The sequence below is a fragment of the Eptesicus fuscus genome, chromosome 24 (assembly GCF_027574615.1).
Source record: "Eptesicus fuscus isolate TK198812 chromosome 24, DD_ASM_mEF_20220401, whole genome shotgun sequence".
In the NCBI taxonomy this organism is placed as follows: Eukaryota; Metazoa; Chordata; class Mammalia; order Chiroptera; family Vespertilionidae; genus Eptesicus; species Eptesicus fuscus.
The window spans coordinates 1,110,858-1,123,346 of NC_072496.1; the positions used below are offsets into that span (position 1 = coordinate 1,110,858).

General features: G+C 62.7%; 1 protein-coding gene across 1 annotated transcript; it reads right to left on the reverse strand.

The window, feature by feature from the left end:
• Positions 1-7,056: 7,056 nt before the first annotated feature.
• On the reverse strand, positions 7,057-8,157 carry GPR25 (G protein-coupled receptor 25). Its single transcript, XM_054713154.1, has one exon. The coding sequence runs from the start codon at positions 8,155-8,157 to the stop codon at positions 7,057-7,059; it is 1,101 nt and encodes a 366-aa protein (XP_054569129.1).
• Between the last annotated feature and the right edge of the window lie 4,332 nt (positions 8,158-12,489).

Here is a 12,489-nt window from a genome sequence, read left to right on the forward strand (position 1 = left end):
CATTGATTTTTAGGGGAAGAGACAGGGAGAGGCAGAGAGAAACACATCGATGGGACCTTCGGTTCGCAGGCCGACGCTCTACCCACTGAGCCACACGGGCCGGGGTCCTAGCTGGGCCTCTGAGAGCTGCCTGTCTGCCTGGCACACACCTGGAGGGCTCGCCCCAGCCGGCTCCCGCCCTGGGCCCGCTGGCTCACACCCTCAGGCCGGGGACCAGGCTGGCACCTGCCCAGCTCGCTCACCCTCCCCTTCCTGTCCCCCCGCCCCCCATGGATGAGAAACTGGGGTCCTCCTGGACCCAGACCGTGCCCTGGAGATGCCCTCGGCGGCGAGACGCTGGTGGGAAACCCCAGAATGAGCTGAGCCCAGGCCCCTTCCTCTCCTGACCGCATCCTGCAGCCCACGGGGGGGGGGGGGGGGGGGCAGGGGGGGGAAGGGGGGGCAGGAGGGCGCTGCCAGCTGGTGAGCCACTCAGGGGTGGAGCCGGCGAGCTTCCCTCCACTGCTGACGGGGAGGGACCCCCGAACCCGGAGCCCAGAGAGCGGCTGGGCGAGCGGGGCAGGCTCGACCCCGGGGTCAGACCCCGAGGGGCAGGAGGTGGGCCAGGAGCCGCGTCCCCAGACTCACGGGCCAGTGGGTCTCCGCGGGGTCCTGGGCCTCGCCCTCCCCTTCTCTCTTCTCTTTGCTTCCTCCCTCCTCCTCTCCTTCCTCCTCCGTCCTGTCCCCATCCCTCCATCCTGGGCTCCCGTCCTACCCGCCCCCTCGCTGCTCTCCCGGACGCCACCGCCAGGGGGCGCCAGTTGCCGCAGACCGACCTTGGGGGTGGACCACCCGCCTCCTTGCGCCCTGGGGCGGGGTTATGGGGAGAATTCTAACGCCAGCACCTCCTCAAAGGCGGGGCCCTACAGGTGCATCCAAAGTCGCCCCTCCCCCCAAAAATAATAAATAAATAAAAATAATAAATAGATTTTTAAAACCGCCCCTGCTGCTCAGCTGGCGGGGCTCAGTGGTTGGGCATCAACCTATGAACCAGGAGGTCAGGGTTCGAGTCCCCGTCAGGGCACAGGCCCGGGTTGCGGGCTCGATCCCCAGTGGGGGGTGTGCAGGAGGCAGCCGATCAATGATTCTCATCATTGATGTTTCTCTCTCTCTCTCTTCCTCCTCTCTCTCTCTCTCTTCCTCTCTCTCTCTCTCCTCTCCCCCTCTCCATTCCTCTCTGAAATCAATTTTAAAAATAGATTTTTAAAAAGCAACTTTAGCCCTGGCTGGTTTGGCTCAGTGGATAGAGCGTTGGCCTGCGGACTGAAGGGTCCCGGGTTCGATTCCGGTCAAGGGCATGGACCTTGGTTGCGGGCACATCCCCAGTAGGGGGTGTGCAGGAGGCAGCTGATGGATGTTTCTCTCTCATCGATGTTTCTGACTCTCTGTCCCTCTCTCTTCCTCTATGTGAAAAATCAATAAAATATATATATATATAATGTGTATATATATATATATTTTTTTTAAAAAGCAACTTTAAAATTTTTTTAAAAAAAGATATAAAATTATTGCAGTTCCAGTGGCAGATCCTGAGTGATTTTACCTCCCTCTCTCTTTTTTTTTTTTTAATATATTTTATTGATTTTTACAGAGAGGAAGGGAGAGGGATAGAGAGTTAGAAACATCGATGAGAGAGAAACATTGATCAGCTGCCTCCTGCACACCCCCCACTGGGGATGTGCCCGCAACCAAGGTCCATGCCCTTGGCCGGGAATCGAATCCGGGACCCTTCAGTCTGCAGGCCGACGCTCTATCCACTGAACCACACCGGTTTCGGCTACATCCCTCTCTTTAACGTAACGATAATTTTAGCAGACGAGACCCGAGCAGGCTGAATTCTGGAGCTCGCCCTCCTCCCCCCCCCGCTGCCCCCCCAAAGGAGCTGTGACTGTGTGTGTGTAGGGGGGCGGGGGGCAGCCCCGGGCACCGGGCACCGTCGGCTCCTTGGAGGAAGTTTGGGGGGAAGAGCATTGCATTGTGGGGGGGGCAGGCACCTCCTTGACAGTCATTTTCAGAGCAGCCGGGAGAGACCCGTCAGCCCCGTCCGTCTGGCACCTGCTGGGCCAAACCACAGCCTCTGCCCAGACGTGGGCAGCCGTTGGGGGGGGCGGGGGGGCTGGATTCCCGCTTTGCTGTGTCTGCGACCTGGACGGAGCCCTTGGGTCTGCCCACCCCTGCCCCCCCCCTGCCCCCTGACCTCGGGGCCGAGAGAATCCATCCAGTCGAGTGTGTGCTGTTTCCGAGTGTGTGCACGCCGTCCCGGCTGAATTCCCATCTCCGCTTCCCTTGTCTCGCCAGGCAGCCCCCAGCTGTGGGTCCCCCTTCCTGTGCCCCCATCACTGAGGCTGGGGGCCCGACGGGGGGTGCAGGCCACGACCTCCGAACGAACCGGCACCCAGAGCCCTCCACGTCTCCCAGGCTGGCGGGGCTGAGTCATACCCGCCCGCCCTGCCAGCCCTGCCATCCCCCTGAACTCCCCAGATCACTCAGCGCCGCGCCGGGTTCCCACACTGTGCCCCGAGAGAGAACTCGGGGTCAGGGAGGGGGGAGGAAGCCCAGAATTAGTCAGAGAATCAGAGCGGCACACATGCCAGGGCGCCCACAGGCTGACCTGGCGCCCAGGTGCCCAGGGCTGACCTTTCAGAGCCCAGCCCGGCTCCCGCTCCTCTCTCCTCTGGTGTCTGGTGATAACGGGGAGCGGGGGACGGGGCGGGGAGAGGGGGGTCGGCTGGAGTGGATGATCCCCAGGACCCGTCCGGGGCCGGGTCTGCCTACACACCACAGCTCACCAGGACTTTCCGGAACCCGGCTGCCTTGCTCTGGGGGCTCAGGCGGCCGGGGAGCCCCCTGGAGTGGGCCGCTGGCTGGGACAGCCCGACTCGGGGCCGGGACTGACCGGCTCTGGCTCCGGCCGCTTTGTGAGAGGCCCTTGAAGAGGAAAAGCTCAGCCCGGCCGGCCGGCGTGGCTCCGTGGTGGAGCATACACCTGTGACCCAGGAGGTCAGGGTTCGATTCCGGGTCAGGGCACATGCCCCGGTTGTGGGCTCCATCCCCAGTAGGGGGCGTGCAGGAGGCAGCCGATCCGTGATTCTCTCTCATCATGGATGTTTCTCTCTCCCTCCCTTCCTCCCTGAAATCAACAACAAAAAATATATTTAAAAGCCCTGGCTGGTATGGCTCAGTGGGTAGAGCGTCGGCCTATGGACTGGAGGGTCCCAGGTTCGATTCCGGTCAAGGGCATGTACCTCGGTTGCGGGCACATCCCCAGTAGGGGGGTGTGCAGGAGGCAGCTGATGGATGTTCTCTCTCATCGATGTTTCTAACTCTCTATCCCTCTCCCTTCCTCTCTGTAAAAAAATCAATAAAATATATTAAAAATATATATATATATATTTAAAAAATAAAAAGTGTATAGAACATTGCGAGACTAAAGACATGGGGGCGGGGAAAGGGATGTGAAATCTGACTCCAGCACAGCCACCCTGGGCCCTGGTCCTGCTCCCTCCGGCCTGTCCGCCTTCCTTTTCGTAAAACCAGGCATAGGGCTGCCCGCCTTCCTGTTGTATCCTGTCGTTCCAATCACGACACGGGCCTCTCGGCCGTCCCTCCGCCAGGCCCAGGTGCGGGGGCAGGCGTGGAACGGAAGAAACGCGCTCCGATCCGCGGGCTCTGACCCCAGACACGCTCTAACCGGGTCAGGGACACGGCTGGTATCTGATCAGGCAGCACCGAGAGGAATAGAAAAAAAAAAAAAAACCCAACAACAACAAAAAAAAACCCAACAAAAAAGCCCGCTTGCAGACCGGAAAGAGCGAAAGATCCTTTTTATCGGCGGCGCTTACAGAACCAGAGGTACCCGCGACTCGATATCCTCCTCCGAGCGTGTGGGTGTTCAGAAGGCGAGTTTGTTGCCTTCTTGAAAGCATCCTTTTTCCCCATCTCTCTTCAAGCGGCACCCCCACATTTGCACATCTCCGCGGCACAGATCGCTTTCATCCTGAAGGAGACCTGCCGCCGCCGTCCGACCTGCAGGAGGGTGAGGCATGAGACCCCTGGGGCTCTGGCTGTGGATGGACCAACTTCTTTCTTTAATCGACTTCAGAGAGGGAGAAGGAGGGAGGGAGAGAACCATCCACGATGGTGAAATATGGAAGCAACCACACTTGGGTAAACACGGCTGTTTAACCTGTTAACCTTGCTGTTTGGGGTTCTGTGCTCATTTAGACGTTATTTTGATTTTCTGAACTTATGTGGGCTGGGATACCCCCTTGAGGGCGGTTTGAACGTCCCATGGATCGTGGCCTCACTGGTCATCGAAGCCCATTCTTCCGGGAACCAGGACAGGTCAATGATGCCAAACGGCCTCAGTGGCCACAGATAACGGGGGTTTCGGTTGACTCAGCGGTCCCGGAATCTGGACAGCACCATTGTTCTAAATTGTCCGGGGGGCCCCAGACCGTGATAACGAGTTTCCGCTGATTCGGTGATTCGCAGATAACGAAGTTGCTCAGATTCCGCCTCTGTGGAAATGCCTTTTCGCGAAACAGGTTCCTCCCTCCTCCAGACCCAGAGATGTAATCGACGCCTTTGTGATATTCTGCCCATATAAGCCAGGCGTGGCCAGCTGTTCGGGGCTGCGAGGTCTGGAGCACTTTTGCTCCCTCGAATGCCGCTGGCTTTTTTTTTAAAAAATATATTTTATTGATTTTTTACAGAGAGGAAGGGAGAGGGATAGAGAGTTAGAAACACCAATCAGCTGCCTCCTGCACACCTCCTACTGGGGATGTGCCCGCAACCAAGGTCCATGCCCTTGACCGGAATCGAACCCGGGACCCTTGAGTTCGCAGGCTGACGCTCTAGCCTGACTCCATAATTCGACTTTTTGAGGCGTCCTTTGTAAGATGGGGTTACACCACATCAATGAGGGAGGGTCATGGATCGGCTGCCTCCTGCACGCCCCACCCTGGGGATCGAGCCCACAACCCGGGCATGTGCCCTTGACCGGGAATCGAACCCTGACCTCCTGGTTCATAGGTCGATGCTCAGCCGCTGAGCCCCGGGGGAGCTGAGCAAAATCACCATTCCTTGCCCGGGAAGGGAGAGTCACGGTGAGGCTGAAAGGACCCCACTCCCCCCCCCCCAGGCCTGAGCCCTCAGGCAGGAGAGAAGCATGTTGGCCCTGCTCCTGGGGGCCCCCCAGGCTCAGGCTTGCCTCCCTTGGGGAAAATTCCTGAGCTCCTTTCCCCTGAGACTGGCGTTCCTTTAGGGCAAATCCTCTTAAATCAAAAGTCCCGTTAACCCGACAAATGAAAGGCCAGCGTGCGGGCAAAGCAACAAGCATTTATTTGGGATCAAAAGAGGAGCAGATTCCGGAAGCACCCACTCAGGCAGAAGCCCAGACAGGGCTGGGACTAGGAGGCCGAGGCGAGGGGCGCTTGTGAGAAAGGGGAGGGGACGGGGGCATCCAGAAAATCACGGTGACCCTCCTTCGAAACAACTTTCATTTCCAGTCCCCCCACCCTAACAACAGCATTTGTTTGTTTGTTTGTTATCTTTACAAATGGCTCTTTGAGATACAATGTTGCACTTGTTACCTTTGCAAATTAGCTCTTATAGATACAATGTTGCCACTTGTTACCTCTGCAAACAGCTCATTGAGATACAATGTTGCCACCAGCCCAGTCCAGCGGTTCTTTTGCCGGTTTTAACGTCCCGGCCAAGGCAGTTCCTCTGGGAGACCACCTCCTACTTCGCTATGAAGTGATTCCATTTATACAGGTTTTTTTTTTTTCACAAACACTGAATTTCCAAGCCCCCTCCCCCCCCCCCAAAAAAAAAAACCTCAAAGGCGAGGCGCCGAATGCAGAGAAAGCGGATAATCCCACACACCTGTCCCGGGCGGTCCCAGGAGACAGCGCCCAACGCCCACGTGAAACCCACCAGGGCACAGCCCCTCTTTGAAGTGACGCCTGCCTGGCAGGTGCCCTGGCACCTGTGTGCTGGTTTTTGTTGTTTTTTTCTCTGTGACCTTCAACACGGGAGACAAACGTCCTTTAAAACAAGAAGAAGAACCGACAGGCCGCCGCCGCCGGCCTAGGGGATCGCTCCGCCCACGTGGATGCGGCTGACGCCCACGGTGGGGGGGGGGGCATCCCCCCAAATCCTCAGGGGCCTGAGGCCAACCTCAGGGGCCCCGTGGCGTGTTGTGTGACCCCCCCAGTTCAGCCGCCTCCTGACACTCATTTCACTGCCGCTGCTCAAGCACGGAGGCGCCTCGCCAGGCTCCGGGGCACAGTGCTGTCTGAGGGCGGGCGGGGGCGCACCCAGAGACCCCAGCCCCCGGCGACGGATTCCGGGTTCCTGGGTCCCAGGGAAGGGCCAGGTGACTTCCAGGTGAGTCTGGGAAACCCATCCCCGGGCGAACACACCGGGCGGCGATACGGGGGCCGGTTCCCAGGGTTTTGGTGAACTTTGAAAGCGAAAATCTGAATTGATGGTGACTCATGACGCGGAGAAATCGCCAGAGATGACAGACACCCAAAGGGCGGCTCGTTCCCACCGGCTGGAGTTTTTTTTTTTTTTTTTTTTTGGCGTTTTTTGGAGAGGCCCGCGGTCTGGTGTCTTTCTGAGGAGACGGGGGCTGCTGGAGGGGCCAGAGAAACTGCAGCTGAAGACTGTGGCTTTGGGGCTCTGAGTTGGATATTCTGGGGTGCCGCGGGGACCCGCTCTCCTCTCCTGGAGCTGGCGAGCCTGCGGGGGTCCCCGCTGCTGTCCGCTGGTTTCCTGGGGTCTTTAAGGGACTGGAGAGCCTTCGCCCGGGCGCCCCCGGGGCGGAGAGAGCGCGGGGCCGGCAGCCTGGCCGGGGGTGCAGGAAGCGCTGGGGGTTGCAGAAGCCAACGACGACGACGACGGAGGAGACTCGGTCCCCCGGTGCCCGCGGAGGGGCCCGCTACCAGCAGAGGAGACTCTCGCGCTGGGGTCCGGCCGCCTCCCGGGCCATTTGCTGGGCTGGGGCCGCTACGCGCGGGCCAGGGTCCGGCTCTCCGTCCGCGCTCGTCCCCCGCTGTCGGCCGCGCCCCGCCCCTCGGCGCTGGGGTCCCCGGAGCGCGAGGACGCGGAGCTGAGCCCGCGCGCCAGGCGCCAGGCGCGGGCGCGGAAGGAGCGGTCCAGCAGCAGGTAGATGAGCGGGTTGGCGCAGCCGTGGCCGAAGGCGAGGCAGGTGGCGAGGGCCAGGCCCCAGCGCAGCGCCCGCAGGAGCGCGCAGGGCAGCGGCAGCGCCTGCAGGTGCGCCAGGTGCAGGGCGGCGCGCAGGGCGCCGAAGGGCAGCCAGGCGCCCACGAAGGCGCCCTCGACGGCGCAGACGATGCGCAGCGGGGCGGCGGGGACGCGGCCCAGGCGCGGGGCCCGGCGCAGGCGGCGCGCCAGGCGGCAGTAGCAGAAGAGGGAGGCGCCCAGGGGCAGCGCGCAGGTCAGCAGCAGCAGCAGCAGCCCGAGCGCCTGCCAGGCGTCCGAGGGCCGCTCCCCGCACTGGCTGCCCGCGCCGTCGGGCCGCGGCTGCAGGTCCCGGGAGACCAGGGCGGGCAGCCCGACCAGCAGCGCCGCGGCCCAGACGCCCCGGCACACGGCGCGCGCGCACCGCGGGGAGCGCAGCGGCCGCGCCCCGACCGGGCGCACCACGGCCACGTAGCGGTCGGCGGCCAGGCCGGCCAGCAGCAGGGCGCCCGCGCAGCGCGAGGCGGCCACGGTGAAGCTGCTGAGCTTGCAGAGCGCGCGGCCGAAGGGCCAGCGGCCGCCCCCCGCCGCCGCCGCGGCCCAGAGCGGCAGCGTCAGCACCAGGCCCAGGTCGGCGGCCGCCAGGTGCCGCGCGAAGGTGTCCGCCAGCCGCCGCGGGCCGCGCCGCCGCGCCAGCAGCCGCAGGACCAGCCCGTTGCCCAGCAGGCCCAGCGCGCAGGCCGCCAGGTAGAGCGCGGGCACCACGGCGCGCGCGTGGGGCAGCTCCCCGGCCGCGCACAGCGCCAGCTCCTCGTCCAGGGCGCCCCACCCGGACCCGGACCCGGACCCCGAGTACTCCCAGGGCGCGGACCCCGGGCTGGGGCTCCAGGGCGCGGTGGGGGGCATGGCGGGGCCGCGGCCTGTGCGCACCCAGGACGCAGCGCGGGGCGCAGGTGGCGGGCGGCAGTTCTGTGGGTGCCCAGCACCTCCCTTCCTGCCTCCCAGGCCCAGGGGATGGGTGGGCAGGAAGGGGGTGGTGGAGGCGGGGGGGGGGGGAGGGGGGTGTAAGGGAGGGGCAGCTCCCCCGGTGCAAGGAATGGAACCGTCTTCATTGCTGGCTCCCTGGAGGAAAAGTCTTCGGGGCTGGGAGACCCGCCTGGCCGCCACGGGGAGCCGCCTGATGTCGGGGTGCAAGAGCGGGGGTGCCCCAGAGCCCCCCGGGCTCCCGGCTGCTGTGTGGGCAGGTGCGGAGACAGATCGCACGAGGCTGGCATAGGGCCGTGGGGATGGGGCCTCGCCTGCGCCCGTCCACCGTCCTGCAGGGAGGCTGGGCCGGTGGGGAGCCTGCCCTTGGGGACCTGCCTCCCACCCAGGGACGGGCCGGTCACCAGCGCTCTCAGGTGCGTTCGGCATTTAGCCGGGTCTCCCTGTGGTCCGGACCTCAGGGGACCGGGTGACGTCCAGGGAGCCCTCAGGCCGCCCCTGACTGCTCTCTGCTGAGCCCGCAACAATGTTGCACTTGATCTTGAATAGATGCAGCTCCTTCGTCCTCACTGAGACCTCCCTCCCTCTTCCTGAGATGTTGGGGTAAATGTCTGAATGCAGAGTGGCTTTAAAAAAAACATATATAGCCCTAACTGGTTTGGCTCAGTGGATAGAGCGTTGGCCTGAAGGGTCCCAGGTTCGATTCCGGTCAAGGGCATGTACCTTGGTTGAGGGCACATCCCCAGTGGGAGGTGTGCAGGAGGCAGCTGATCGATGTTTCTAACTCTCTATCTCTTTCCCTACCTCTCTGTAAAAAATCAATAAAATACATTTAAAAACACACACACACACACACACACACACACACACACATATATGGCCTTTTAAATTGATTTCAGAGAACAAAGGGGAAACATCCATGAGGACAGAGAATCACTGATCGGCTGCCTCCTGCACGTCCCCTATCCAGCCCGGGCATGTGCCCTTGACCAGGAATCGATCCCTGACCTCCTGGTTCATAGGTCGACGCTCAACGCCTGAGCCATTTTTGATTCAAACCAGGGCCGTCCCGAGCGTCTGAGAGGCATGGTCCTCATCCGCCTGGGCCTCGAGCCAGGCCTGCTCTGGGGCGAAGATCGCCGCCCCGGGTCCCCGTGGCCCAGGCGGGTGCTCTCCGGGCCTCTTACAAGATGGAGAGGGGAGGCCGGGGAACCAGGGGGGTGTCTGCGCCTCCCTCCAGGATGTTCCGGCCCCAGGCTGATGCCCCCCACCCCCCAGGGGGTGGAAATCTGAGGGCTGGGAGGTTCGGAGACGTCGCCCTGACCCCACAGGTGCTGGGAGTGGCACCCACATCCTGGTGGCCTGGGGGCCGAGCCTCCTGCCCTGATGGCATCGGGCGCACCCGCTTGGCCAGGCCGGGAGCCCCTGGGCATCACCCCCCCTTGGGCACCCTCTGCCCGGGGCCCCCAAAGCGCCAGGGATTGTGACACGGAGAGCAGACACCGGGGGAGCCGTCAGGGGAAGGAGAAGATGGGCGAGCGGCCGAGCGGGGCCGGGGCCGGGGTGGGGAAGTGGAAATACGTTGTTTATTAAAAACACAGAGACTCTTGCTTCCTGGGCTGTGGTCTCGCACCCAAGGGAAGTCGGGGGCCCCGAGCACACGCGGCGGGCGGCTCCTCTCCGCGGGGCCCGGGCCCGGGGGCCTTTGGGTACCTGAGGGCAGGAAGCCGAGAGGCCGCGCTGGGGCCTCGGCTCTGGGCCTGGCCTCCCCGGGGGGGGGGGGGGGGGTGCCCAGCTCGGGTCCAGGGACCCAGGCCCGCTTCCTCCTTTCCCCACATCCATCAGAGACACCCACCCCGATCCGAGGTGCCTGGCCGTCTGCTGGCGGGGGGTCAACAAAGCCAAGCGGGAGGGCCCTCCCCTCCCCTCCCCCTCCCTCATCCTCGGGGCTTCTCTGTCCATCACGGTGATTGGCAGGAGCGTGAGGCAGACACACCAAGACACAGGCAGCCGATGCCCTGACCCGGACTTTCAGGGTAGGATTGTTTTACTTCCGCTCCTTTGGGGGCTCTTACAACTCTCCCCTCCAATTAAAAAAAAAAAAAATTTTCCCTGACCGGTGTGGCTCAGTGGATGGAGCGTCGGCCTGCGGACTGAGGGGTCCCAGGTTCGATTCCAGTCAAGGGCAGGTACCTTGGTTGCGGGCACATCCCCAGTAGGAGGTGTGCAGGAGGCAGCTGATGGATGTTTCTCTCTCATCGATGTTTCTAACTCTCTCTCCCTCTCCCTTCCTCTCTGTAAAAAAATCAATAAGCTGAAACCGGTTTGGCTCAGTGGATAGAGCGTCGGCCTGCGGACTCAAGGGTCCCGGGTTCGATGCCGGTCAAGGGCATGTACCTTGGTTGTGGGCACATCCCCAGTAGGGGATGTGCAAGAGGCAGCTGATGGATGTTTCTCTCTCATGGATGTTTCTAACTCTCTATCCCTTTTTCTTCCTCTCTGTAAAAAATCAATAAAAAATATATTTTTTTAAAAAATCAATAAAATATATTAAAAAAACCCACAAAAACGGCACCGGAAACCGCTCCGTGCTGTGCTCCGTGTTATAAACGCGCGTCTGCAGGCCCCGTGTCTGCGCCAGAACGTTCGTGGCCGGTCTGGCTGCACAGCCGCTTCGTCACTGGGCCCGTTCCCACGTCTGCCTGGTGGGTGCTGTGAGGGTGCGGCCGCCCGTGGGAGCCCCGTCCTGGGCGGGGTCTGGGTGGGGCCCAGCGATGCTGGCTCCCCGGGCTCGGCAGGGCCCCGGGCCTCGGCTGGCATCACAGAGGGCGGCCCCGTGACCCTGTCCCGCTGCTCCCGCCTCCCGGACACACGGTTCCCCTGCACAGTGGGTGGTCGCTTCCCCTGCACACAGTGGGTGGTCGGCAAGTGGCTTAGGGGCCGCACAGTTCACTAGGCCTGGGGTCCTGGGCTGAAGGACAGACAGACGGCTGCCAATTCAGCTGCTGCTGGTCGCCAGTGACTGGGACAGGCGAGTGTGAGGCACGCCTCGCCAAGCCACCTCTCCGCATGTGGCCACTCTCTCTCGGGGGAATCACGGACCTGGGGCGGGGAGTGGCCACCACAGTGGGGTTTCCCACAGCACACAGCCCGGGGCCGGTGGTGGCTGTGTGTGTGTGTGTGTGTGTGCACATGTGTGTGAAGGCCTGGGGGCACCAGGGGAGGCCCGCCCTGGACGCCCGAGGCCGTGGGGACATTGTAGACGTTCAGTTCTTTCAGACGTTGGCAGCCACCACACAGGCGCTGGGCGGGGGGGGGGGAAGGGGGGTAGGGAGGGTCTCCGACGTGAACACCCGGCCCCCAGGTGACTCAGAGGGAAAGTCCGTGGCTGCAGCTGTGTGGCCACAGGCCTCTCTCCCCCTCCCGCCCCCTCGTGGCCCCGGAGGGCAGGACGGGGCAGGGAGAGGCAGCCAGGCCGCCACGGCCCGTGGCAGGTGAGCCAACCCCTCAGAGGCCTGAGGCGGCGCCAGGGGGTCCCCGACATAAAGGCTGAGGGTGTGCCTGGCAAGGACGCACCCCTCCCATCTCTCTCCTGTGATGTCTCTCTCTCTCTCTCTCTCACTCACACACACACACACACACACACACACACACACACGGCTGGCGATTGGCAGGTGGAGACAGAACGACGTGACGAGTTCCCCGAAGTCCAAAGAGTCACAAACAAAGCCCACATTTCACTCAAGACACAGGTCTCCGGGTGCCATGCGTTTATTCGGGCGCGGAGGGCCACGCCGTGCCGGGGACAGCGCACCTGTGGGCAGGTGGGCACACCCGCCCGATGGCCCCGGGAAGGCCCAGGAAAGGCCCAGGAAAGGCTGGCCTGGCTCTCGGGGGCCAGAGGACACGGTGACGGTCATCCCCACTCCCAGGCCGCGAGGGCGGAAGGCTCTGGAGCGCGGCAGGCGTGACACGTGTTTGGCAAACAGCTGGGCATCGTCGCGGGCGCCCGGCCTCGGTGCGGGTCAGCCGGCGGGTCGCTGGGAACCCCCGGGGCTGACGAGTCCGTGATCTGCATCCGACTCTCCAGACGTGATTTTTAAAAACGGCTGCCCCGTCAGATAAAAAACCCGCAGAGTGTAAGACACCTGCCCACGTGCCTCCGGCTTAAGGAAGCGGATGCCACACTGCGGTGGCGGACTGCTGCGGCGACGTCACACTCTACCGTGAGAGGCGGCGGCGGCGGGACCCACG